The sequence below is a fragment of the Vidua chalybeata genome, chromosome 25 (assembly GCF_026979565.1).
Source record: "Vidua chalybeata isolate OUT-0048 chromosome 25, bVidCha1 merged haplotype, whole genome shotgun sequence".
In the NCBI taxonomy this organism is placed as follows: Eukaryota; Metazoa; Chordata; class Aves; order Passeriformes; family Viduidae; genus Vidua; species Vidua chalybeata.
The window spans coordinates 2549437-2572593 of record NC_071554.1 but is presented as its reverse complement, the minus strand read 5'-3'; the positions used below and the strand labels follow the sequence as shown (position 1 = coordinate 2572593).

The window sequence follows — 23157 nt, the reverse complement described above, 5'->3', positions numbered from 1 at the left end:
TTCCAGAACACAAAGAAACACCACATGTTTCAGCTGCTGCTCAAGGAGAACATTTTAAAGGAATTTGGGGTATTTATTTATACAAAGTGCAAGCTCAGAAAGGGCTGAGTTGGTGCCTCTGTGCAAGCTTGCTGCTAAAAATAGCCCTTACCAGCAGGTCAGTGATTAGGAGAAACAGGTTCTGGTGGGGGGTACTGAATCATGGCATGGAGGGAATAAAGCAAACTCCAGCTTCATTGCCAAGGCAGGCTGTCACCCTTGAGACGAGTTTTTGTCACCATGGAGTGGAGCAGCATCACTTCTGATATTGATCAAAGCCTCTGTTTGGCTTCTCCTTCCCACCCAGAGTGGTCCCTGCAAGGATCCCAAATCCCTCCCGTGGATCCCTGCCACCCCCAGCTCCGAGGCACAGGACTCCCCATCCCATCTGCCCATGAGAACATTCAAGCAGACACCACCATCACAGATCTCAATATGCACCTTGTCCTGCATGGAACACAGTCCAAATCCCAAGTGTGAATGGCACTGCATTGTTTTATTTGAAGTGTCTTTACACAATGGAAAGTGCTGGAATGTTGTTCCACATTTTACACATTTATACATCAACAACATCACACTTGATTCTCGTTATAAAATTGTTTCTGAAGGTTTTCCACTTACTCCTACTTACAGCAACTTCTACACTGGGGTAGAAATGAAATAATTTAAAAAACAGAAACACCACAGAGAATCCAACCCGGACTTCTGGAATTTCAAAAATCCATAAGCCTGCTGGATAACACAGGTTTTTGTTGGGTTTTTAACCTTTGTTTTAATTCCATGGAACAGTGAGACAGTGAAGCTGGGCTTGGAGTGATTTCAGTACCTGAAGAGATACATAAATATCACACCTGTGATAGATGGACAAACCCCATTTCTCTGTCTTTTTACTCTGTCCTATTCCTGTCTCTGGAGCAAGGACCTGCCTGCAAGGATCCCGCTTTGAAGTTGGTGGCAGGAGGGATCCTGAGCAGGCGCAACACGGAGTTGAAAACCTCCACATCCATGAGAATCCCTGCCCATTCCTTTTCCCCCTGCTTGTGAGTCAAGTGAAAACACTTCTGGGAGTTCAAGAAGCACATCAGGTACAACTGAAACGAACCTGAAAAATCTGAATTTCAGAATGATTTCTACACAGGAACATCAGCAGCCTGGTTTGTTCACAAATAATTTTATCTTTTTAAATAGAAAAAAAGAAGAATCTGTCTAGACTAAAAAAGTTTGGCTATAAAATAGCATAAAATCACAGGAGCAGGTGTTATACCAAGGCATATTTTCCTCCTACTAAAACACTTAACACAAGATCACAAAATCAAAGATCTGTATTCTAAAAGATGCATCCTGGTCTCAGAAACAGCAGATGCTCTGTCAGACACACAGGAGGCCACACAGAAAAAGTCTTCATGAAAAACAGCAAACAAGGGTTGAAACTGCATAAAATCTGGCTAAGCCAGGCAACTGATTGTCTTTGAAAATACAAAACAGACTGGAGAAGTTAACAATTAACCCTTGGATGTTTTAGCTCCTGCCAGGACCTAACAGTCACTGGATTTATTCAGAGGTGGAGGCCATCCCAAGGACTGGAGAGGAATAAACATCCCCAGATTGTCAGAGAGGATCAGACACAACACACTCAACAGCTGGATCCATATTTCACTCTACCACTGTCATTAGCTCCTAATTAGGGGTCAGTGCACCACCACAGACACCAGAGCAGGAGTGTTGGTGATAGACTCTGAGGTTCTTCCTCTGGTGTTCTCCTCCTGCAGTCACCAACCCTCCTGAATTCAGCTCCTCAGTGTATTTGTGCCTCATGTCAAACTACAAACAAACAGCTGGTATTTCTGAGAAAAGCAGAGGTTAACCCTCACCTCAGCTGGCAAGGAATCTGAGCATAGAGAGTGCATTTCACTTGTGTTTAACACTAGATTAACTGGAAGCTGTTGGACAGATCAGCTTTAAACTGCTGTACAAGGAACTTGCTGGAACCCACTCATGACAGAAGATTATTTCAGCACTTGGAACATCACACTCTACAACAGAGAGCAAAGGGCAACATCTTAAGAAACCAAAACACAGCCAGACTCCCTAATTGTCACTATTTCAAGTCAGGTGGATTTGCTACACTCGGGGGGGAACTAGTCCCTAAAAGTAAAGTGCTTTTCAGAGCATTGGCATCCAAAATCTTGAACATGAGAGACAACTACGAGTCAGATCTGTTGTGACCTATAGCAGCAGCACAGACAGCAACACATGGACTCGCTGGGTGCCTGGAGTTGGTACCACGTGGAGCAGCTCAGCTCTAACAGGGCATTGTCCCCCCTACCTCCAGGGCACACTCGAAGGCTTTGGAGTCACTCAGGATGGTGGGAGGTGGGTCTGGGCGCCGTGTCTGCAGGATCTTCTGTTTGGGGTTCTTGATCTCCTCCTCCTCCTCCGTCTCACTCTCACACACGTGCACAACCACGCTGGGGGTGGAGTCTGTCCCTGCGTGCAGCTCGTACTTCTCCCCTGAGGGCAGCCAGCAAGAGGCAGGTTAGAAACACCCCCAAGGAAAAGCATTTAGCTCAAAAACCCCTTAATAACTTCAACAGCACAACCAAATAATCATTAATTCCCATCCCGTCTTTAATGTGCTCAACCTCCACTCTTCACCAAACCTCTGAAATGCCTTAAAACAGTCCCTGTAGCAGTTACAGCACACTTTGAATACAATCAGTCTTTTAATTGACATTTAGAGGAAGGGAGGGATGTAAAAATCTCCCAGGAAGACATAAGAACACGAGCAGCAAACACATTTCTATGTGACATCATTTGTGCTGTATATTTCTGTGACATTTGTAAATTAAAAGCTACAACAGCATTTGAGCACATCAAGCCTTCCCATTTCCTGCTTTTCACAGAAAGCAAACACCACATTTCCCAGGAAGGCTTAGAAAGAAGTTGTTGATTAAACCCAAAAAGTCCATATTGGCATCCAGACATCCTTAATAGCTGGAGCTGCTCGTCTGCAAGAGACTGAACTTCTCATTTCTCTGACTGTTTGTTCCTTAATCCTGAGGCTCTGACAAAATTCAATATTATGTGTGTGATGGAGCCACTCCCTCACAGTCCAGTCCTGTGCTGCACTTTCAATCAATTCAGTAATTAAGTAAAGAAATTGATGGATCATTTCATTCAAGTAAGAAACATCACATAAAAGAGACTGTTTCTTCTCACAGAAAAGGACAAGTAGAAAAACTCCCTCAATAACCACTTTTGAAGGGCAGTACCAAACAAAAGCAGGTAAATGTCCCTACCTGGCCCCAGCTTGGAGACAGCACAGAGCAGGTCATAATTGATCAGAGGAGTTGCATCTTCACTCTGTTTCCACCCCACTGGGGGAGAGGCAGGGGGGGAAATCAGGAACTGTTTCACAGGTTGTGGAGGAAGGAGGTAGGACTTGTCCCCAATTTCACTGGACACCTGCAGGCAAAGCCAGGAGACAAGGAGCACAAATATTAATTCCCTTTTATTTGGTTTATTTCTCCACTAATGCACATCCATGCTCTGCACTTAATTCAGCCTAGCTTTAAAAAACAAAACGGGTTCAGCTCTTTGTACAACACCTCACAGAACTGCTACAGCTCAAAACCTGTGCAGGGGCTGCTGTGGGACCTGTGCCAATGCAACAGGGATAAAGCATTTCTTAGAAAGAGAATTTCGGACCCACTTCTTTTGTTTCAGCCCCTCTGTGTGTCTGGTTTGGTCACTGCACAGAGACTGTCCCAGCCAATATCAGCTCAAGACCAAAACCAAAACTGTGCCCTAAAACATACAGCTCAGTGTAGAACAATGAGGTGATTTCAGATATTTCCCCCAGATCAAACTTAAGGGCATAGGAGGAATAAAGGAACAAGGACAGAGGTACAAGGTCTCTGTGTCCCACTGTACCTGTGCAAAGTAGAGCTTCAGCTTCTTCCCACTGAACTCGGTCTCGTGCAGCTCTATCCGAGCTCGTGCTGCTGCCTCAGGGTTGCTGAAGTTTATCCTCACCCTCCTGAAGCTCTTGAACAGCTGGAATGTCACCTGCTCGTCATAGACTGTGAAAAGTGCTTCAAACCTTTCCTGGAGAGAAGCACAAACATTCTCCAGGTGCAAAATGAACATTCTCACTCCGTGAAAAGGTTTTTTTTTTTAACTTTGTTTTTCTTTACTCTCCTCTCCCAAATCCCGTCCATTTCCTGAATCACCTCAACCTGCACATTCCACACCTCCCTCCCTGCTTGTAAATCCACACTCAGGGCAGCAGAGCTTTGTCTCACTGGTTACATCTGAATCACAAGAGCAAACCGATGTGAATGAGCCCAAAAACTCTGAACACACCAAGTGCCACCTAGTGAGAGCTGCTCAGTGCTGCAGCTGCACTGCACTGTCATGAAAATCGATTTCAGGGTTCTGAAATCCAATTAATAATTTTCAATTATGAAATTCAATTAATTTACCAGCTCTCTGATCCACAAGAGACCTCATTTACAGATTTTTTCCCCCTCAATTATAATGTGCATTAATACACTGAAAATCCAGTGTACGACACAAAAATGTTCAATGGAACACTGAGAACACCTCACACTCCTTCCCCCTTACCTTCTCCTCCTGTGCCTCGAACACAGCCTCGTGAACACTGCAAGCAAAGAGTGAGGTAGGCAAGTCACTGAAATCCATCATCTCTTCCAAATCCTCTTCATTTTCTCCAAAAATCATCTGCTCCTCCTCCTCCTGGTCGCTGCTGTACAGGTCTGACTGGCTGTCGCTCCAGGACTTCATGGAATCCCTGAGCATCCTTCCCCTCCAACAGCTCCTCAGGTGCCAGCTTCCAGCAGGGCCCTGCCAGCCAAAAACCCAGAACCAAATGTGAGGATACCACAGCTTCCTGCCCCCACTGTTAAAGGCAAATAATTTCACAAAGAAGAACAGGAATCAGCAGCACCACATCCCCCTGCTGAGGATGGAGGGAGGACTCTGCTGATCCATCAAAAGGAAGATAAAGCCACCCCGTCAAGAAACTGCAATTTCTCCTCCCTTTACTCTGACAGGAATCCAAAATGACAGCACTGTTCTAGAAGCTTTTCTCCATGACACACTTTACAGTGAGCAACAATTTCTTGTTTAATAATTAAAACCATTTCCTGGGTAATCAGAGCAGTCCTCTAGTATCTGAAAAATAACTTTATTTCATCAATGAGAGCACATGGACAAAGTTAAATCATCTCTCCAAAGCCTCTCCAAAATCTAAAATCCGATGTAAGGAAATGTCCTTTTCCTACACCTTTCTCATAGGTAGGAGTACTTACAGGAGTAGACACATCAAGGAAGACAAAAAAATGCAAAGAAGCCAGAGACTAAATAAAAAACATCAGGGAGAGTGTTTTTATACAATAGAAAAGATTTTACTGGAGTAGACCTTCTACCACCCATCCCTGCAAAACTCCTGAGGTTAGCACACTGCTGTGTGTTGAGAAAAAAACAGGTAACTGCATCAGATCTGGGTTTGGAAAGAGTGATCATTTGTGACACAATACTAAAAGAAGGTAGCAAATGTGTGATATTTCATGGGCAATGATCTCATTTGAATATTTGCCTAATGAGGGGGGATTAACTGGGTTAATGACAGTGACTGCCCAGTCACACCATCCCAAACCCATGCACACACCTGGGGATCTCAGTTCTGCTGCCGAGCATGGCAGGAAGGATGGAGATTTGGGAGAACAGGCAGCTGGTGGAAACCTCAGTTCTTGTGCTTGCTGATTCATGCAAGGAGGGAAGAGAAAAGGAACAAAAATGTGCCAGCATGGTGAAAACAAAAGGCACCATCTGGCTCTGAGGAGATCTGGCCTCATCCAAACAGCACCAGGACAGACACCCACATCCAGCCAAGCTCTGGTGGACTGAAAGCAACATTCCAGCCTTGGCCTGGTTTTGATCCCACATTCCTGAGGGATCAAAGCACCCAACCCACACTGCTCCCAGCACCTGCTTTTCTGACAGCCCAAAGGACAGGGAGGCCTCCAACAAGGAGACAGCAATACTGGCAGAAAAAAAGAAAAGGAGAGTTTGGAAAGTAAACTCAAATACTTGGATGAATGGTGAATCAAACATGGAGTGAGGAACACACAGAGCAACTGGAGATTTGGTCAAGTTGAGGCTGTCTGAGGCTCACTGCAAAACAAAGTCAGGGCAGCAGTGACATTAAAGCAAACCCAGGTGTGACAGTCCAGCACAGAGTGCTTCTGCAGGCAGCACTGGGCTAAAGAAGCTACTGCAATTATTTTGTATTCCTTTCTTTTTTAAATTAAGATTTCATCACAGTTCTGTTGTTTTTAATCATAAACTTCATGGTTAATTCTATTTCTTTTCTCAGATAACTGATTTTTCATTACTTCACCCAAATCAATTCAAAACGCCTGATGACTGAGCGAGGCAAAAATCTCCAAGAGCCCCCTGAAATCAGGATGAGACAGGTGAGACTCAGGTATGAATATTAATTAAGAAGTACAGTGAGTAATAGCCCTGTGAGAAGTGTTATTTGAACAGATTGGCTAGAACTATTTACTGTGCAATTATCAGAAAGCATCAAAATCAGAAGATGGACACTCCAAACTTGACAGGTACAGGAATGTGTTTATCAGTGCAACAGCCAAACTGCTCTGCTTCAGGAAAAAGGGAATTTCTTCACTTACCTCCTTGGAAAGGTGAGAGATTCCTATTTATAAATTGTTTGATGTGAATGGAGATATGCAAATTTAAGTTATTTATTACAATCAGCTTATTCTTACCATAGTATTAACAGCAATAGAATTGTAAGCAATATCATTGCAATACTTATTAGCAAACTATTGGATTATCACTTACTCCCTCATAGATTTCAGATTAAACAACACAATTTAAAGGATCCCAAGAACTAAAGCCACTGGGATCAGACCTTTCACTAAGTCCTTTCTCTGAGCATTAACACCTGCTTATCATTCAAATACCAGCTTATAAACAAACTCCCCAACTTCACAGAAGGCTAAAAATTATCTGAAATGAAAGCAAAGCAGCTCCTGCCATGGGGAGCTGTAGCTCTTCACCGGCACAGGCAGCACCAGGGAGTTTTCCTTGGCATCCTCTGGAGCAGCAGCTCATTCACAGTCACATCCCACCGCCCAAGGAATGTAAGGGCTGGGAACGGCGTGGCAATTTCCACAGGAACAGTTAAATCTGCTCTGACAGGGAGCGCGCAGGAAAAAATCCTTCCCTGGGAGGGTGGGGATGCCCAGAGCAGCTGTGGCTGCCCCCGGATCCCTGGCAGTGCCCAAGGCCAGGCTGGAGAGGGCTTGGAGCAGCCTGGGACAGTGGAAGGTGTCCCTGCCCATGGCACCGGATGGGCTTTAAGCCTTCCCACCCAAACCACGATTCCAAACCCTGGGGCTGATCCCGCAGACCCCACGGAGCTGCCCTGGCTGACCGCGGCGGGACAAACCCAGCGCGGGGGCCGGAGCCTCGGCTGCGAATATTCTTTAATTCAAACCCGCAAACGCTCGATGTCCGCCCTGAGAGAGGATGAAAACAACTTCCCCACCCGCACCCGCGGCCCGGCCCGGGGGCGGCTCCGGCGGGGCCGCGGCTCAGCTCACCTGCGGACGGGTCAGCCTGAGGGGCGGCGGGGACGCGCAGTGTCCGTGCGCGGCGGCGGGAGCGCGCAGCGCCCGCGGGTCCCGGGGCGGGGCGGGGCGGCGGCGGGAACGCGCCTGCGCGCGCGTCCCCCCTCCCCGGGAGCTGAGGGGTGTGTGAGGGGGGTCGGTGACCCGGATGGAGAGAGGGAAAGGAGGGGAGGAGAGAGGGAGGGAGGGATGAGGGGAAGGGAGACGGAGCGGGCAGGAAGAGAGGCGGGAGGGAGTCGGGGCTCTGCGCATGCCCCGGCCCCGCTGAGGGGACGCGGCGGGTCGGGTCCCCTGAGGGGCCGCGCGGCCCCGGCCCCGCCGCCGCCTCCCCCGGGGCGTTTCAGGCGCCCCAGAAGCGCTCCGGGGACACTTTGGGCGGTGTTTGTATGGCACTGAGCCAGCCCTGGAGAGGCGGCGGGAGCACACCGCCCGCCGGGCCCCGAGGAGCGGCTGTCCAGGGTCCCTGTGGGAATGGCAGAGCTCAGAGCGAAGGGAATTTATTTTAAAATGCTCAAATCGCCTTCGGAGCAGCTTCCGGACGAGGGGTTGGCGGCTGCTGTGGAGAAAGGAGCTGCCCAGAGCAGCTGTGGCTGCTCCCGGATCCCTGGAAGTGCCCAAGGCCAGGCTGGACGGGGCTTGGAGCAGCCTGGGACAGTGGAAGGTGTCCCTGCCCATGGCAGGGGTGGCACTGGATGAGCTTTGAGGCCCCTTCCACCTCAAACCATTCCGGGATTCTTTGATTCTTCCCCTGGCATTAATCGGGATGGCTCTGCCATCAGCCTCGGACAGCTGCCAGCTGGGAACAGTGACAGTTTGTGTCCTCCTCAGAGTAAATCACAGCTTAATCCAGCCATGAGATGGTTTCAGAAAGCCATCATCTGAGCTGGGTGATACATCAGTGCCTGTGCACATTTATGTCTATAAAGAAAGCACAAACCAACATCCTTTCTTTGGTTTTTCACAAAAAACCCACACAAAACTATTGAATTTCACTGACACTAATATTGAGTTCAACAGCTCCGTCCTCACTTGGAAATAGAGAAGACAGCGTGGGTTGGTGATAGAAGTAGTGAAATTTCTGTGGCTGAAATATTTTGTTTTAAATTTCAGAAGCAGACAGAGATGCTGAGCTGGGCTTCTCTACCAGGGGGTTTGTCCACCTTTCCCTCGTAAGAAAACAGCCCAGCAGATGTCACTTTAGGAAGGTAAGATCAGTCTCCCCTGTCCAGGTAAAGGCATTCTGCAATTTAGATGCAGTGCAAATTCAGGTGGTAACAGGTTACTCTCCATCCTCAGCCCTCCCTTGCTGCCATCTCCTGCTTTATCGATTCAATACCACATTTTCCTCCCTGGCCAACAATAGATTCTGCTTTAATACCACTAACTGCAACATTTGTGTCCACTTAAAATAATCTGTCTCTTGCAAAAACACCTCGTTTGTAGCACTCCTGTAACACTCCTGACATCAATGGCACATCTTTGTATCAGCAGTTAGAACACTTGTAATATAAGCCACAAACCCTTGAATGGTGGATGTTAACAAAGTACTACCACTTTTATCAGAAATTCTGGGGATTAGGGAATGCAGGGATTCAATGAAGTGCAGCTCTAACACCGAGGCTGCCCTTGGGTTGTTTGTCTTTTCTCCCTTTGTGGTTTGGGACCCCAAGAGATAAATTTAATTAAAAGTATCCTGAGGGTTATGCTCTGCTTCTCCCCATGGACTGTAAACCCATCTGGTGAGTGTTAATTAGGTTGGCAAGCAGTCGATTAAGCTAAATTGCCACTTTTCTGTATCTCTTACTGCAGTCCTGTGTCCCAGACACGGTGGCCTGTGCCTCCTGCCACAGCTGCATTCCCAGCTATTCTCAGGGGGCTCAGACATGTCAGAGAAGCTCAGTTTCAGTAAAAAACATCACTAGTCAGGCCACCAAACATACAGTGATTTTGGGTTGTGTCCCCACCCCTTTCTTTGGATCACAGTTTCAAGCTGTTCAAAATATTAAATGCTAAATATTTTTTTTCAAAGCCCTGTAAAAAGAAGTTGTAAAAGTAAATTGCACAGTTCCTACAGCTGACCCCAAATATGTGGAGAATCCTGTGAAACTGGGAGCATTAGTAATGCTGTAACAATCTGCATTTCATTTACAAGTATCCTGTTAAAAACAGAGAGAGAGCTCTTTCAATATACACTTCAGTCACCTAAATCCTGTCAACTTCTACCAAGACATTTTTGGTCAATTCAAGCTCTACCAGGAGCATGGAGCAAGCCAGAATTCCATAGGTTTTACCACAATCTTTCATTCAAAGTTTCATTTTACCACCATCTTTTATTCAAAGTTTGGTTTCATTTGTCTCACCTGAAAGACAAATAGAATTAAACAGACATGCAACATTGCCTGTGAAAAATGAAGCAGTTGTCCTTTATAGTGCAAGAGTGTAAAGCTTGATTTATTTACACATTTTAAGGTGAACAGGAGAACGTTGTAGGCAGATCATTTTATACATTCAGCTGTGCTCCACAGAGTTAAGTTACACATAAAATACACACTGAGGATGTTTTAAGTGCTCTGGTACATTGAGAAGCCACACAGGGTGGAGGCCAGAGATGTCAGTTCAGGCTGGGTAAAGAAGACAGGGATGAATCCAAGGAGCTGCTCCTTCACCAAAGTGCTGGAGCTGCTCCTGGTGCTGAGAAATCCCTTCCATTTGGGACCTGGGGGTGCTGTGCCTTGTGCAGGGTCCTGCATGAGCCCTGCAGGGTTGACATTCACACATCAGAGCATGCTGTACAACACTTAAATAATTTTTCACCCTGGAATGTGGCACAGGGCTCCTGTCCTTTAAACCTTCCTGTGCTGCTCAGCTGTAAATATTTGCTGCAGTCCCAGACATGGCCACTGTCACCTCAGACTAACAAATATTCTGTGAAAAGTTCAGTGTAAGGGTGCAAAACCCTTCCTGTTTCAGCTTCTCTGGACTATAAGGGAGGTGAGGAGTTTAATTCACTCGTGAAAGTGCCAGAAAGAGCACAGAAGTCCTTCAGTCAAGTTTAAACAAGATACTTGGTTTCTCTGGGCCCTGCTCATGCCTTTTCTTAGACTAAAGAGTAGAAAATAACATCTTTTGGAAGATTGGGAGAAAAAGCAAGAAGGAGGAACGTGTATTAAAAAAAAAACAAAACAAACAAAAAGCCAACCCCATTTTAAGATTCCAGTGTTGAACACAGCAGCAAACAGGAGTGAGGTGCAGTCCCTCAGTCCTACCCCGACATCAGTCATGGAGCTGAGGCCCATGGACAAGGAACACTCCAGGCTCCACTGCTGTGGCACAATGATCAAAAATATTGTGATTTATGTGCTGTAGAAACAGACACCACCTCCAGTGGAAGCCTTTGGCAGGGAAGTTTCCAGAAGCAAACAAAGGAGGATTTCCCTGTGGCTGCAGGTAAAGGGAACTGTCATTATTAAGTAGAATTATTTGAGCACACAGAGACTGTGTAAATAAATCATGGTTATGTAAAGCTTTGGAGCAAGACTTGCCTTTAGAATCTTTGCAAAGAAAGGGCCAAACCCACACAATAACACAAAAGCTCAGCTCGTGGCTGGGGGCAGTTTCACTCAGAGGAGGGCTGACACCTGAGGGAGCAAGGTCAGGAACTGGGCTCAGGAGAACTGGGGAGTTTACAGCAAAACCACCGCTGAACAGGCCAGAGAGCAGTTTGCAAGGAAAGCACAGCCACCTCCGAGCAGCTCTGTCCATCTCTCACGGCCTGTGCTGAGGAGGAAAACCCAAACCAGGAGTTGGAGTTGTGGCTGCCACGTCTGTGCTCCAGTCACCTGCTGGGTTTGAACCCTGCTGAGAACTGGGACCAGTGCACTGTCACACACAGGACCATCCTGATCTGGGTGTCAGCAGCCAAAGCTGCTTAGGCCCTTCTGATGAATTATTTTATCCCACCTAATTAACCACAGAGAATATTGCCATGGAACAAGTGTGTGGTGTAGCACAGCTTGTTTTCAGACTCTGTGTTCTGTGGCTGCAGAACCAATAGGTCAGAACAGGCTGATTAAATGGGAAGAGATAAGGAAAGGCAGGATTCCTGTGCCCTTCCCATTCAGCCTCCCTGCACTGCTTCATTCTGCATTGTTAATGAACAAAAGCTGCCCATAAATTCACCCACAATCGATGACCACATGCAAAGGCAGTAAATCAGTGTCACTGCACCCCATCAAGATGAATGCTTTGGCAGCAGGAGCCCATTAACATCCTTATCTTGCTTAATCACAAAGTAGTGAGGGTGAAAGAAAAGCTGTTATTTCTTGAGGTTTCCTAAGTTCCAGTGCAGGGGATGCCACTGATAAGATCTGAATTGTGCCCAGCTGGTGAAGAAACCTGGGTACAGCCCCAGGGCACCTCCCCTGTGCAGGGAGAAGGTTATTTTTCTAAGCTGCACAAAAATGCCAAAGCAATCCAAAGTATGCCCAGATTGAATAAGTCTGCAGAGTTGGCAACGCAAACGAATGCAAAGGAACAGTTCTGTTGTCATTTACAACAACAAGAACCTAGAATAATCATGTACAGGTCAGGGGAGTTGTTGGGAATTCCTGGCAGTGGGAACAGAAACTGGCCATGAGTCAATTTAACAAAAATAAATAAATGCAGAAAGACACTGTTCCCAATCAAAGATAATCCCAAACTCCCTGATATTGGGGGAATCACTTGAAAATACACAGAACATGAGCATTGTTCCTTTCAAATAAAGCTTCAGGGTCCTGGAGACTCCATTGTGCAGACAGCTCAAACCACACTGAGTGGACTTAAAATTCAGTTTCCCAGCAAAACCCCCCAGTTTTAGAGCAGCCAGTGCTATCAAAGTGCCAGGATAACCAGTGAATGTTGTGCTTTCTCCTCCTCAATTGACAGTTCCCCATTCTCCCCCTTCTGTGTCCATTCTCCCTCAGTATCAGCTCCTGGCCATCTCCTGGAAGCTGGAAAGATAAATATCAAAGTACACAAAGCTCCATTATCCTCACAGGCCTCAATGAGTGCTGGGCTGTGCAACCTCTCTCCTTAGGTCATCCACAATAGTAGACAAGTATTGTTTTTCCTTTTTTTAAAAGAAAAAGGGGGAAGACCCCAGCTTACATCACCTAAAATGAGCTTTTGAACTAAGGAACCGCAACACCTTTAAGTAGTTGGGACCATTAAAGGTGGAAATCCTGCCTCAATCAGAAAGAAAATAAATAAACATGATAAAGAATTCAGATTTTGTCCAAAATGACATAAATTCCCCACCAGATACAGTCATGTCATTCTCATTTCTCCTTGTCCTCATCCTTTATAGTGTTTCCTCTGCACCATTTAATCCAACTTGAAGCTCCTGCTATGAAATCAGAAAATTGGCAAATAATCTTTGTTCTAAGCCATATAATCCAGCGGTGCTCTAAAAACAACCCCCATCCTCAGTGCTTATGTTCAACACCAGAACAGAAGTGCCCAAAATTCGTGGTTTGAAGGGATAAAGTGTTCATTCTCACCAGGTCTGCTGCTCTAAAGACACAGCAAGTTCCAGTGTTGGTGCTTCAAAACAATTCCATTTATTGCCGTGTCAGGGGAGTTCCATGGTCACACCAGGATTTTAAGCCTTCCTGGAAATCTGTCACAGTCCCTGTAAATGAAAGATTAAATCCTGTCCTTCTCTCTCTGTGAGCAGCTCCTGAAAAGCTGTCTGGAGATAAAACCACTCCCAGCAGGGCTGAAAACTGCACAGTCACTTCCACAGCATCTCTTGTCTCATCAGTTCCACAGTGCTGCACTCACAGTCCATCACTCCACACTCCCAGCCAGCAGAATTCCATGCAGAACTGGGATCTGCTTCCCATCAAGTGCTTTCAACTTCCCATCTAGAAAAAGTTGTTTATTTTAATAATCAGCCTGGAAAGTTCAGATCGAGACGAGCTTGAACCTCTTCTCAAGGTCGGCTTTATGCTTGCTTCTATTTGAACAGGTAAATAAATAAAGGTCAAACTCCTGACGACTCCCATCAGTCCTTGAAGGTCACTCACTCCTTCTTGCTGTGCTCCAGCACCCTGTAAGGAGGGGCAGAGACCCCCTTGGATCCGTGCTGCTCCTGCACGATGGGCAGCGTGGCTGGAGTGTAGATTTCTGGCATGCTGTCGTTGTTCTCCAGGGCACCATAGGAGAAAGAGGCTTTGAGGTCAGGCTGCACTGCAATCCCTTTGTCGTGCATGTTCTGCATGCCTGCAGGAGCAGAGACACAGATTAGGGACAAAAGTGCAATTTTCCTGCTCTCTGTTCAGCCAGGAAATGAGCAGTCCCTGAGGCTCATAGCTCCTCGGGTGTTAAATCAAAGACAGGATGGGTTTGTGCTCAGCACTGGAGCAGCTGATGGAGAAATAAGCTCCCAGTGAATGAGGGATGGCTCTCAGTTATCCATCAAGTGCTGCAGATCATTCTTACAGCTCACCAGAGAGCTTAGCTGTGCTTCCCAAAGGAAATTTCTGCTCCTCTACTTCACTTCTGAGCCATCCCCAAAAATCAGTTCTTCCTGCAGGACCAAGCCCAGTCCCAAGCACAGGCTCAAACCAGTTCATATTCCCAGATAACAACTGCCTGATCACCCAATCCTGAGCAGAGCCAAAGCCTGAGCCCTCCCTGGGCAGCCCAGCTCTTCAACAGGGTGATGAACTTGCACTTTGGTTACCTGGCATGGCATCCATTGAGATGTAGGGCTCGAAGGGTACAGGCTTCTTCCTATTCCTCGTGATCAGGAAGACTCCCAGGAATGCTATGAGGCACCTGAGGGAGGAGAAAGGATCACTGAGATGCCTGGCAAGGGAGAGCACAGAATATTCCCTTTTGCTCCCTACAGAATTCAGAGCTGCAGTTCAAGCACTGCAAAGCCAGAATTCCAGAGCACTGTCCAAGCTGAGCCCCCTTGAGCAGCACTGGAACACCCCCAGCAACCAGCACAACTTCACCTTTTCTCTATCAAACACAGGGAAACGTTTTCATGTTAATTAATTAATTAACCTTGACTAACTGCAGGGGAAAGGAAGCATAGCAACATTTGGTTTTGCTTTGATGGAATTCCAGGATTTAGCAGCCTGACCTTTGCAAGGCTCCCTGTAAACACACCAACAACCACGGATCTGGATTGTCACAGAGCAAGGTGCAGTTCAGAACAATGATCTCCCAATTGTTTGGGGATTTTTTTCCTGTACTTATCTAAAAGCCATTTGAGAATGTCCCCTGATTATGGAGAGCTAATTACACCAAAATATTCAGTTACACAGGAAATGTTTTACTGATCAGATCTGCATTGTGCCTTCTCCATGCTCTAAAAACTCCAGAAGTCAGACACAGTTCAGGGAAGGTGCAAAATCTGAAATAAGGTTCCCAGAGAGGGTCTCTTTGGGTTATTTTACAATTCTTCCAGATTTATGAGCAGGCAGCTTGAAAACCAAGCCATATGCTCAGCACCCCAGCTGATCCCCCAGGATTTAGTGATTAATTGTTGTGTAATTGTGCATTACCAAGGGTTACACGATTTTTTTCCAAACACAGCACTGAGCTCTAAGGGCCATTCTCTGCTCTGACAGAGAGGTATTTTAAAAACAGATTTGTATTTTTAAAATTTGAGTCACATGAAGCAACAGTTTTCTGTCAAGGAAACCTGGAGCACTTACCCCAGTGCAAACATACAAATGTGGAGAACATCTTCACCCATGAAGTCCAGGTAAAAAGTTGCTCCTTGAAAAGGAAATCATTCATTACATCTTCCCAATTCCACCTTCAGCCAGAACCCACATCAGCCTATTTTTATAGCCAGCACCTTTGTTTATTTAATGATCTGAAAATAGGTGTCCTGATTTCTATTTTAACACAATTTATTGACAAATCTTTTCAAGTTTTACTACCAAAATAGTTCTGCTGGTGTTACTAACAGAGATATAATTAAACCTGTGCAGCAAAAAAAAAAAAAAAAAAAAAAGAGGGACTATTTTGGAATGATGAAACAAATTGGATTTAACTACAAAAAGATTCAAACTCTTGACCCCAAACAACAACAAATAGCTCCAACCTCTAGAAGCGTCCTGGGTGGCAGCAGGACACACGTTCTGCCTCGTGCTCTTTACATTTTTAATGTAAAGAAAATAAACTCAAAAATAAGTAACAAGGAAACATTTTACCTGCACATCTAAGAACACATATTGAATGAGGAACAGTTTCAAAGATAAATACCCCTGCACTTTAAACAAAATGACAGCACTGAACAGAAAATTTTAACACAGTCTAATGGGATAATTCACATTTTTAAAAAGGAAAAAAAACAAAAACAAAACAAAACAAAAAACAAAACAAAAAAAAAAACAAAACAAAACAAAAAAAAAAAAAAAAAAAAAAAAAAAAAAAAAAACCAAAAAAACCAAAAAAAAACAAAAAAAAAAAACAAAACAAGCCAGTGCAGATGAGAGATGGCAAAAAAACAGAAGTCATCATATTGCTGGGTATTCACCTTCTTCAGGAGGATTATTTCCCAAAATCTTTTGCCCTTTTTTCAGAAAGGTTTGTGCAGTTACCTGCTGAGATTGCTGCTGTGGTGGATAGGATGTAGCCAATGCTAGAGATCTGAGCTGAATCATAGAGCTGGGAGGCTTGAGCTAAAAACCTGCAACACAACCACAGGCAACAGGGGCTGATTGGGAAGAATCCTTTTTTTGGAAACACCTTTCAAAAGTGATGCATAAATTTAAGGAAATTCATTCTTTTCCTCACTGAACAGCAGCAGCAAGCCTTGGAATTAATAGAAAGGACAGAAGAGGGAGGTTTGTGGCTGCACTGAAATTACTGCCCCAACCTCAGGGCCAGAGTGTCCCTCATAATTTGAGAAGCCTTTTATCCCTGCTGCTACCAGCTTTTTATGTTATTGTGAGTACAAAGGGGAAAAAACCCCTAAGAATAGACACATTATCAACAACACTGATCCTGCACTTTGATTTCAGCCTGTGCAGACACTGCATTTGACTGGCCACCATTTCAGTCCTAAAATTGTTTAGCAAATACTTGAATGGTGGCATTAAAACCACCTGGCAGTGTCACTCTGTGGAAAAGCAAAGACCCCCCCAGGTAAGAATGGATAATTCCTTTACATTTGAATAGGTATTTTGGCATGGTACCAAACAGCTCCTGACCCGCAGCCCACACAATTCCAAAGAGAGGAGTCCTTACGTGGCCTGGTAGACGGCTGTGGCAATCATGCACACCAACATGATGTAGAAGATGGGGGAGTCCAGCTGCAGGGTGCCCTGGATGGACACCAGCATCATCCCAGCCACAGCCTTCACTGTCACCACAGTCATGGAACCTGGGGGTCAGCACACTCAGCTGGGGCAGCTGCAGGAGGCTGCAAACCACCCCAGCACCCCTAAAAACCTGCCCCTCCTCCTGCCAGGCCAGACAAGGTGTGCAAACTGCCTGTCTGCCACCAGCTCTGCCCCTTCTATTCCCCACAAACCCACCACAGCAACCTCCCATAAATCACTGAACCCTTCTCTATCTACAGAACTGGCAGCATTTACTGGTGGTGTCAGTGTTTAAAGAGTGTTGGGCATTTACAGGATGGGAGGATAAAATTTTCCATTTGGTTTGGTTAATAAAGCCAAAGAAGTCTCCAAAACAAGAATCAGGAGGAACTTTTCCTTTCTTGAAAGTTGGGCCATTCAGAATTAGGGCAGTTGCTTTGTAATTCATGGAGCCTCTGAGGCACCACTGAAATCCAGCCCCAAACAGCTCAAAAAACCAAAAAAGAGTAAAAGAAAAGACACTGCAGGAACTGAAGGTGAATAAACAGCAAAAATTGAGGGCTGTGACACAGATTTCAGCATGGCAGACTTGCTATTAGTCATCCTTTTAAAAGTTTAATTGATTACAGTTTCTATTAAAAAAATATTAAATGTGTAAATCCAAAGTCACTTCAGGATCCCACTGTGGGATATCAGAATCATCAGGGACAGAGAGCTGGGGTGGCAGAGAATTCCTCATTTCTTTAACCACACAGCAAATCTTAACAGAGCTAAGACAATCCTTGTAGGTCAAATCCTCTCTTTCACCCACTGGCTCAGCCCTCCTTACACACTGAATGCCACCCTTTGTGTGCCCAGATTAAAATTAAGAACACTAATAAATAACTTGCACTTTTTCTGTGCTTGGCAGATCATTTGTCTGATGAGAAATAAGCCTTAAATGTTCAAAGGTCCTTTGCAAAGATCCTAAACATCAGCTTCAGGAACATTTCTGGAGGAAATTAGTGCATTTCATGGCATTAATTAAATCAATATAATCCCCTGCATGCATCAATTTGCTGTTTAAGCAAAGTCCATATCAACTTACCCAGCAAAGCCACCAGCAGGAGAATAATGACAATGTAGTTTGCATTTCTCTCCTTGTAAAAATACAGGAGCAGACAGAAAACAATGATCTCCACAAGCTACAAAAGAGAGAAATGAGAATATTAGAGAGATAGAGCACACAGGGTTGGCAGTAAATGAGATTCTGAGTCAAACACTAGAATAGAGCAATTCAAAGGGAAATGGGGATCCCACACAATTATAGGCCCAAACTCAGCATCATCTCAGATTCCAGTTAGAGGAGATATTCAGCAGCTTCTTCTTGCAGAACAGGAAACATGGGGCACTTTTGGTGTTGGATTTATGGTAAAGCAGCTGATCAAACAGTCATGACTGAATATTCACAGGAGAGATCTCAGTCTGCTTTCTGCAGTGAGCTTCCACAAGTGATCCCTGGGGCAATGGCCAAGATTATCTTCATTAAAACACAAATTTCATGGGATTTTCAGTAAGAGATTCGTGGGTCCACAGAAAATCAGTGTGGAAAAAGCCCAGATTCAGGCATCAGTAAATTTTCAGTCAGAGATTTAATCCTACAGAATTCAGAGAAAAAAAAGGAGCTGTGCATGTGTCTGACACCTGGAAAAGCTGTCCCAGGTTAATGAGTGAACACAGGGAACACTGGTAGCAACCTGAAGGAAAAATAACGCTGGAAATGAAATTGCCCCCAGGAGAAAACCCCCCACCCTCCACGGCCTCTTACCATGTAGAGCAGGAATGGCCAGCTCACTAAATGCCTGGTGATGTTTTCTGCTGTCATCTTCTCGTGGCTGTTGGGTCCAAATGTCACCAGCAGGTAAGTGCCAACAACTGCCAGGCCACAGCCTACGAAGGACAGCACGTAGCGCCCTTGGGCAGGCACAGGAACAGGAGAGGACAGGGTTAATGAGGGAGGGGGATGCATGGAATTAATGAATTAATCCCACAGGACCATCACTGACATCCTGGATGTTCCTCTGGGTGCCCTTCCTGCCCCACCTCCAAAATCTTGCAGCCACCAGGGGCACTGAGGGTGTGGGAGCTGAGACAAAGTTGGTACCAGGTGGCATCTGCTAAATAAATAAAGCTACAAGATCTGTGAGGCTGCCCGGCACTGCCCACAGCCCTTTCCCCACTTCTGCAAACACCTCCATGTTCATGGAATTCATTCCCTTGTGCCTGTGCTGCAGCTTCAGCCTGTTTCTAAATTCTGTGAGGTTCAGGGGATTTGGCACAAGCCAGGAAAAAGCATAATATTTGTAATAAACAGTGGATGAGATGACACATTTCATCCAAGAGGTGCTAATGAGACCTTGCCACCCCTGTAATTATAATTCCTGAGGACCCATGCTGTGCGTGATGAATTGTAAACACAGAGGAAAAATGAAAAGAAACTGGAACTTACTCAAAAATTCCTTGGGCTTCCATTTTTCTTTAATAAATATAATTCCTATGATTGCACTAGCTATGAAAAAAAAAAAAAAAAGAAAAGGAGAAAGAAACAGTGAATTCTGGAGTCAGGAATCTCCCACTGGAACACATTCAGGCTCCTTCCTCCTTACCCACAACAGACACTGCACTGAGGGGCACAATCAGTGAGAGAGGAGCAAAGGCATAGGAGGAGAACACTCCCAGTTCCCCCAGCACCAGCAGCAAAAATCCACTCCACCAGGTCTTGGTTCTGAAGTAGGCCCGGGGGTCTTTGGAGCCTGCCAGCCTGATGTGGCTGTATTTCTAGGCAAGAAAACAGAAATAAAGCAGCTTTGTCATGTTTGAGTGTTTATTTCAATGCAGGAGGAGTATTTGCTTTAGGGCACTCACCTGGAGGTTGAGGGCAATGCTGCTGACAAGATGCCCAAAAATAGCCAGAAGTGCCCCAATCAAGTTCTCCTGCAAAAACAAAGGGAACACACAATTATTAAATTTAGCCAAGGAACCCAGAGGGGTTTGCAGACTCTGGAGGAGAGCAGACCTTATTTTAAACCATTCCTGAATCATGGAATAGCCTGGGTTGGAAAGGACCTTTAAAGGTCATCTGGTCCAACACCCAGCTGTCAATTAAAACTGTTTATCTTCCTCCCTTCCTGCTGATCTGGGGCAGCTCAGATAAGTGCTCTGGCTGTGCTCCAGACCTGTGACCTCAGGTGGAAGATAAGATTCAACAGCCACTTTCTCCAAGAGACTTCAATTAGTTTGCAGTTTCTCAGAAGAGGAAGATAAGGCTAAAAAAGCCCCACACCATCACTCATTCTTCCCTCTGAAAAACGCATTAATGCAGATTTTATTGCCCTGGAATTTGACAGAGAATGGATCAGGAACCTCTGCTTCCCAACTATTTTGCTCTTCTCCACTTGTGACAGCTGCTGGTTCAGTCACTGATTCAGCCCGTGTGATGAGGCCCAATTATCACAGATTTTAATCTGCTTTTTGTATAAACCAGTTATTCCCAAAGTCACAGGAGACTGCTGACAGCTCCCTTCTGCACTGGCATTCAAAGGTCAGCAACAATTCTCACGCTCCAAAGATGGAATTTGAAATAAAGAAAGGATGTAAAGCAAAGGAGATGCAGAGGAGGACTGAAGAGAAGAGCCTGAGGCCCAGAACATTTGTGTGCTCCCAAAACTGCCTAAATCTCATTAAATGTCATTAGCACTATTCCCTCAGCCCAGTCCTTACTTGGATTGATTTGGGATAACCCAGCTCACATTCAGATGTGAATAGGAATAAATGGACTAATCTTGATTTTTTCATATACAGAAGAACTTCCAGATTTGAAATTCTCAGCAGCAGAACAAAAACATCTTCATCAGAATACACAAAAAAAAAAGATTCACCCAAACAACTTCACTCAAAACCACCTGAGAGGTTGCCAGGACAGAGAGAGAAGGTGGCAGGAGGATGTCCCTGTGTGACCACAGTGCAGAGCTCTCTGGGCTGTGACAAGACACAAGGTCAACTTCCACAAGGCCCCAGGACTGTGACATCAAAGGAAAATAAAAACCCCTTTTTGCTGAGATTTTCTGAGCACCTTCAGATCCAGGGATTCAGAGGGAATTTATTGCTCTCAGCTGGAGAACAAGGAGGAATTACAGCCCCATGTCCCAGGCAGCTGCAGCCTCTGCTGTGAGCTCACCCCATGAAATTCAAACACCCAAACACACAGAGCAAAGCAGAACCTCTGCTCTGTTACTGCTGCATGGCTTAGGCTGAAAAGGCTCCTGTGGGAATCACTGCACCCAAACACCCCCACACCTTCCACTGCCACGCCTTCTTCCAGCTCCTCTGCTCTGCACACACAGAATTTATCTCTCTCTCTCTCACTAAGCACAGGATATGACACCCCAGGAATGGCTGAATTCAAAGACAGAGCCCTTTCTGCAGAAAATAACCCCAAAGCAGCATCATTATCAGCTCATCGCAGCAATCAGGGACTTCTGGGGATGGAAACCTCCCCGCTGGGGTGGGAAGCTGACCTTGTAGGAGAAGGAGTCTGTGTGTGGCTGCACAGAAACTGCTGCTGTGGCCAACGGGAGCTGCTGAAGCTGCAGACCGGGGCTGTTTCCTCCTTCCATTTTGGGGTTTTTTCTTTGCTTTTCAGCTTTCTTGATACTGGAAGTTCTCTTTAAAGAAGAGACTTGGACCCTGCTGGAGCTAACATTTGGTACCACTCCCTGCCATCCATCCTGCTCCCTTGGGCAAGTCCAGGGAAGCACAAACGAGCCCTGCTGCTTCTCTTCCCCTGCCCTGGCTCAGGGTGGCCACCACAGGCACGGAGGAGGGTAGATGAGCCACTGTGTCCAGCCAGTCAGTGAAGCAGCAGGGTTATGTTCCTTCAAGATGAATCTAAGGGGAAAAAAAAGAAATAAAACCCAAAGAATTAGATCAAAAAAATCAGTGGTCCAAAACCTGCAATGAAGGATAGGCCACAGAAACGCCCCTGGAATCGAACTCAGAGCTGCACACAAAAAAAGAAAAGCAGATTTAAAATGTCTTCTTAGAAAGCCTTGGACAGAAACTCACAGACGCTGTGCTTTACAAGCTCTTGTGAACTGACTGGGCCCCAGGGGTGACACACTCAGCTGACATTTAACAGCATCACAAAGGCTCTCAAGTCCTCCAAGCTCTGCTTTTCACGTCCCTCCTCCCTGAAGCTGCAGTTTGTTCGGGACCAGCGCTCCGCGGTCAGCCCATCCCCACGTGCTGGCCGTGGCAGCGCTGCTCCCTGGAGCAGAGCTCAGCCCAGGGGAGCCCCCGCCCGCAGCCTGCATTCCCCAGAGCCCCAGCTCCCCGGAGCCGAACTCGCTGGAGGTGTCTGGAGAGCACCACACGAGCTCCTCGTACCACCAGAGCTCGGGAAGCAGCAGCACCCGCCCTGCCCGGAGCGGATCCGGCAGGCTGGGACCGTCCCAGGCTCGCTCGGCCCGGCCGGGATGGCGCAGGCTGAGCACCCCCGGCCCGAGCCCCGGACACGGCCCGTGTCACCGCCTGCGGCAGCGGCACCCGGCCCACGCCTCCCTTGGGCACCCTGGGCAGCCCCAACCAGAGAGGGGCAAAGCCACTCATTTGTGAGGGGATGGGGCAGCAAATCCCCCTCCCACCGTCAGCGACCCTGCCCGGGCAGCGCAGAGCGCCCAGACACCCCCGGGCCAGGACACGGCGTGTTCCCACCAAACCCTCCGGTGCTCCGGCCCCGCACCTGTCCCTCCCCTGCCCCTCGGGGCGGCCCCGCCACTCACCGGCCGCGCCGCTGAGCCCAGCCCGGCCCCGGCCTCCAGCTCCGGCTCCCGGTCGAGCGCCGCGGCCGCTTCCTGCTAAGCGCATCCGATTGGTCTCCAGCGCTGTCAATCAAAGGCCGGCGCCAAGGTAGGGGCGAGGATTGGCTGCCGCGCGGAGGCGGGGTCTGGCCCAGCCTACGGGCGCAGGGTTCTGAGGGGCCGGGCGGAAGAGTCGCGTTCCGCCGCTCGGTTGGGCGGGACGAGGCAGTCCCGCGGGCCCCGCCCGGAGCTCCGGGGCGCTCCCCGGCC

The 23157-nt window shown here is 46.7% G+C and overlaps 2 protein-coding genes and 1 long non-coding RNA gene across 4 annotated transcripts; 1 reads left to right on the top strand and 2 right to left on the bottom strand.

Annotated features, from left to right (window-relative positions):
* Nucleotides 1-516: 516 nt before the first annotated feature.
* RCAN3 (RCAN family member 3) lies at nt 517-7783 on the bottom strand. Its single transcript, XM_053964804.1, has 5 exons — nt 7695-7783; nt 4666-4905; nt 3973-4146; nt 3339-3504; nt 517-2550 (listed from the first exon to the last, which is right to left on the bottom strand). The coding sequence occupies exons 2-5, from the start codon at nt 4858-4860 to the stop codon at nt 2342-2344; spliced, it is 744 nt and encodes a 247-aa protein (XP_053820779.1). The 5' UTR covers nt 4861-4905; nt 7695-7783; the 3' UTR covers nt 517-2341.
* On the top strand, nt 7782-20918 carry LOC128799936 (uncharacterized). Its single transcript, XR_008434872.1, has 3 exons — nt 7782-7843; nt 8832-8926; nt 20891-20918. It is a non-coding gene; the product is annotated as an uncharacterized LOC128799936 (long non-coding RNA).
* NIPAL3 (NIPA like domain containing 3) lies at nt 10145-22959 on the bottom strand. 2 transcript variants are annotated; one of them, XM_053964802.1, is made up of 12 exons: nt 22870-22959; nt 21607-21976; nt 19955-20023; nt 19696-19867; nt 19539-19598; nt 18858-19003; nt 18138-18234; nt 16977-17112; nt 16328-16416; nt 15434-15497; nt 14449-14543; nt 10145-13985 (listed from the first exon to the last, which is right to left on the bottom strand). In XM_053964802.1, exons 2-12 carry the CDS (start codon nt 21703-21705, stop codon nt 13786-13788), a joined length of 1227 nt encoding a protein of 408 aa, XP_053820777.1. In that variant the 5' UTR covers nt 21706-21976; nt 22870-22959; the 3' UTR covers nt 10145-13785. The 2 variants fall into 2 exon arrangements, with proteins under 2 accessions (XP_053820777.1, XP_053820778.1); XM_053964803.1 differs by lacking the exons at nt 10145-13985; nt 14449-14543; nt 15434-15497; nt 16328-16416; nt 16977-17112 and adding an exon at nt 17286-18041.
* Between the last annotated feature and the right edge of the window lie 198 nt (nt 22960-23157).

Bases quoted from the DNA above. Each gene is read 5' to 3' on its own strand.
- RCAN3 (XM_053964804.1), bottom strand. From the start codon at position 4,860: ATGCTCAGGGATTCCATGAAGTCCTGGAGCGACAGCCAGTCAGACCTG. The intron at 4,147-4,665 runs GTAAGGGGGAAG...GCTTCTCTCCAG, and splicing joins TCGAGGCACAGGAGGAGAAG to GAAAGGTTTGAAGCACTTTT. The intron at 3,505-3,972 runs GTACAGTGGGAC...CTTTGCCTGCAG, and splicing joins TGAAGCTCTACTTTGCACAG to GTGTCCAGTGAAATTGGGGA.
- NIPAL3 (XM_053964802.1), bottom strand. From the start codon at position 21,705: ATGGAAGGAGGAAACAGCCCCGGTCTGCAGCTTCAGCAGCTCCCGTTG. The intron at 17,113-18,137 runs GTAAGTTGATAT...GCTGACCCCCAG, and splicing joins CCTGCTGGTGGCTTTGCTGG to GTTCCATGACTGTGGTGACA. The intron at 15,498-16,327 runs GTAACTGCACAA...TTCCTTTTCAAG, and splicing joins CACAGCAGCAATCTCAGCAG to GAGCAACTTTTTACCTGGAC.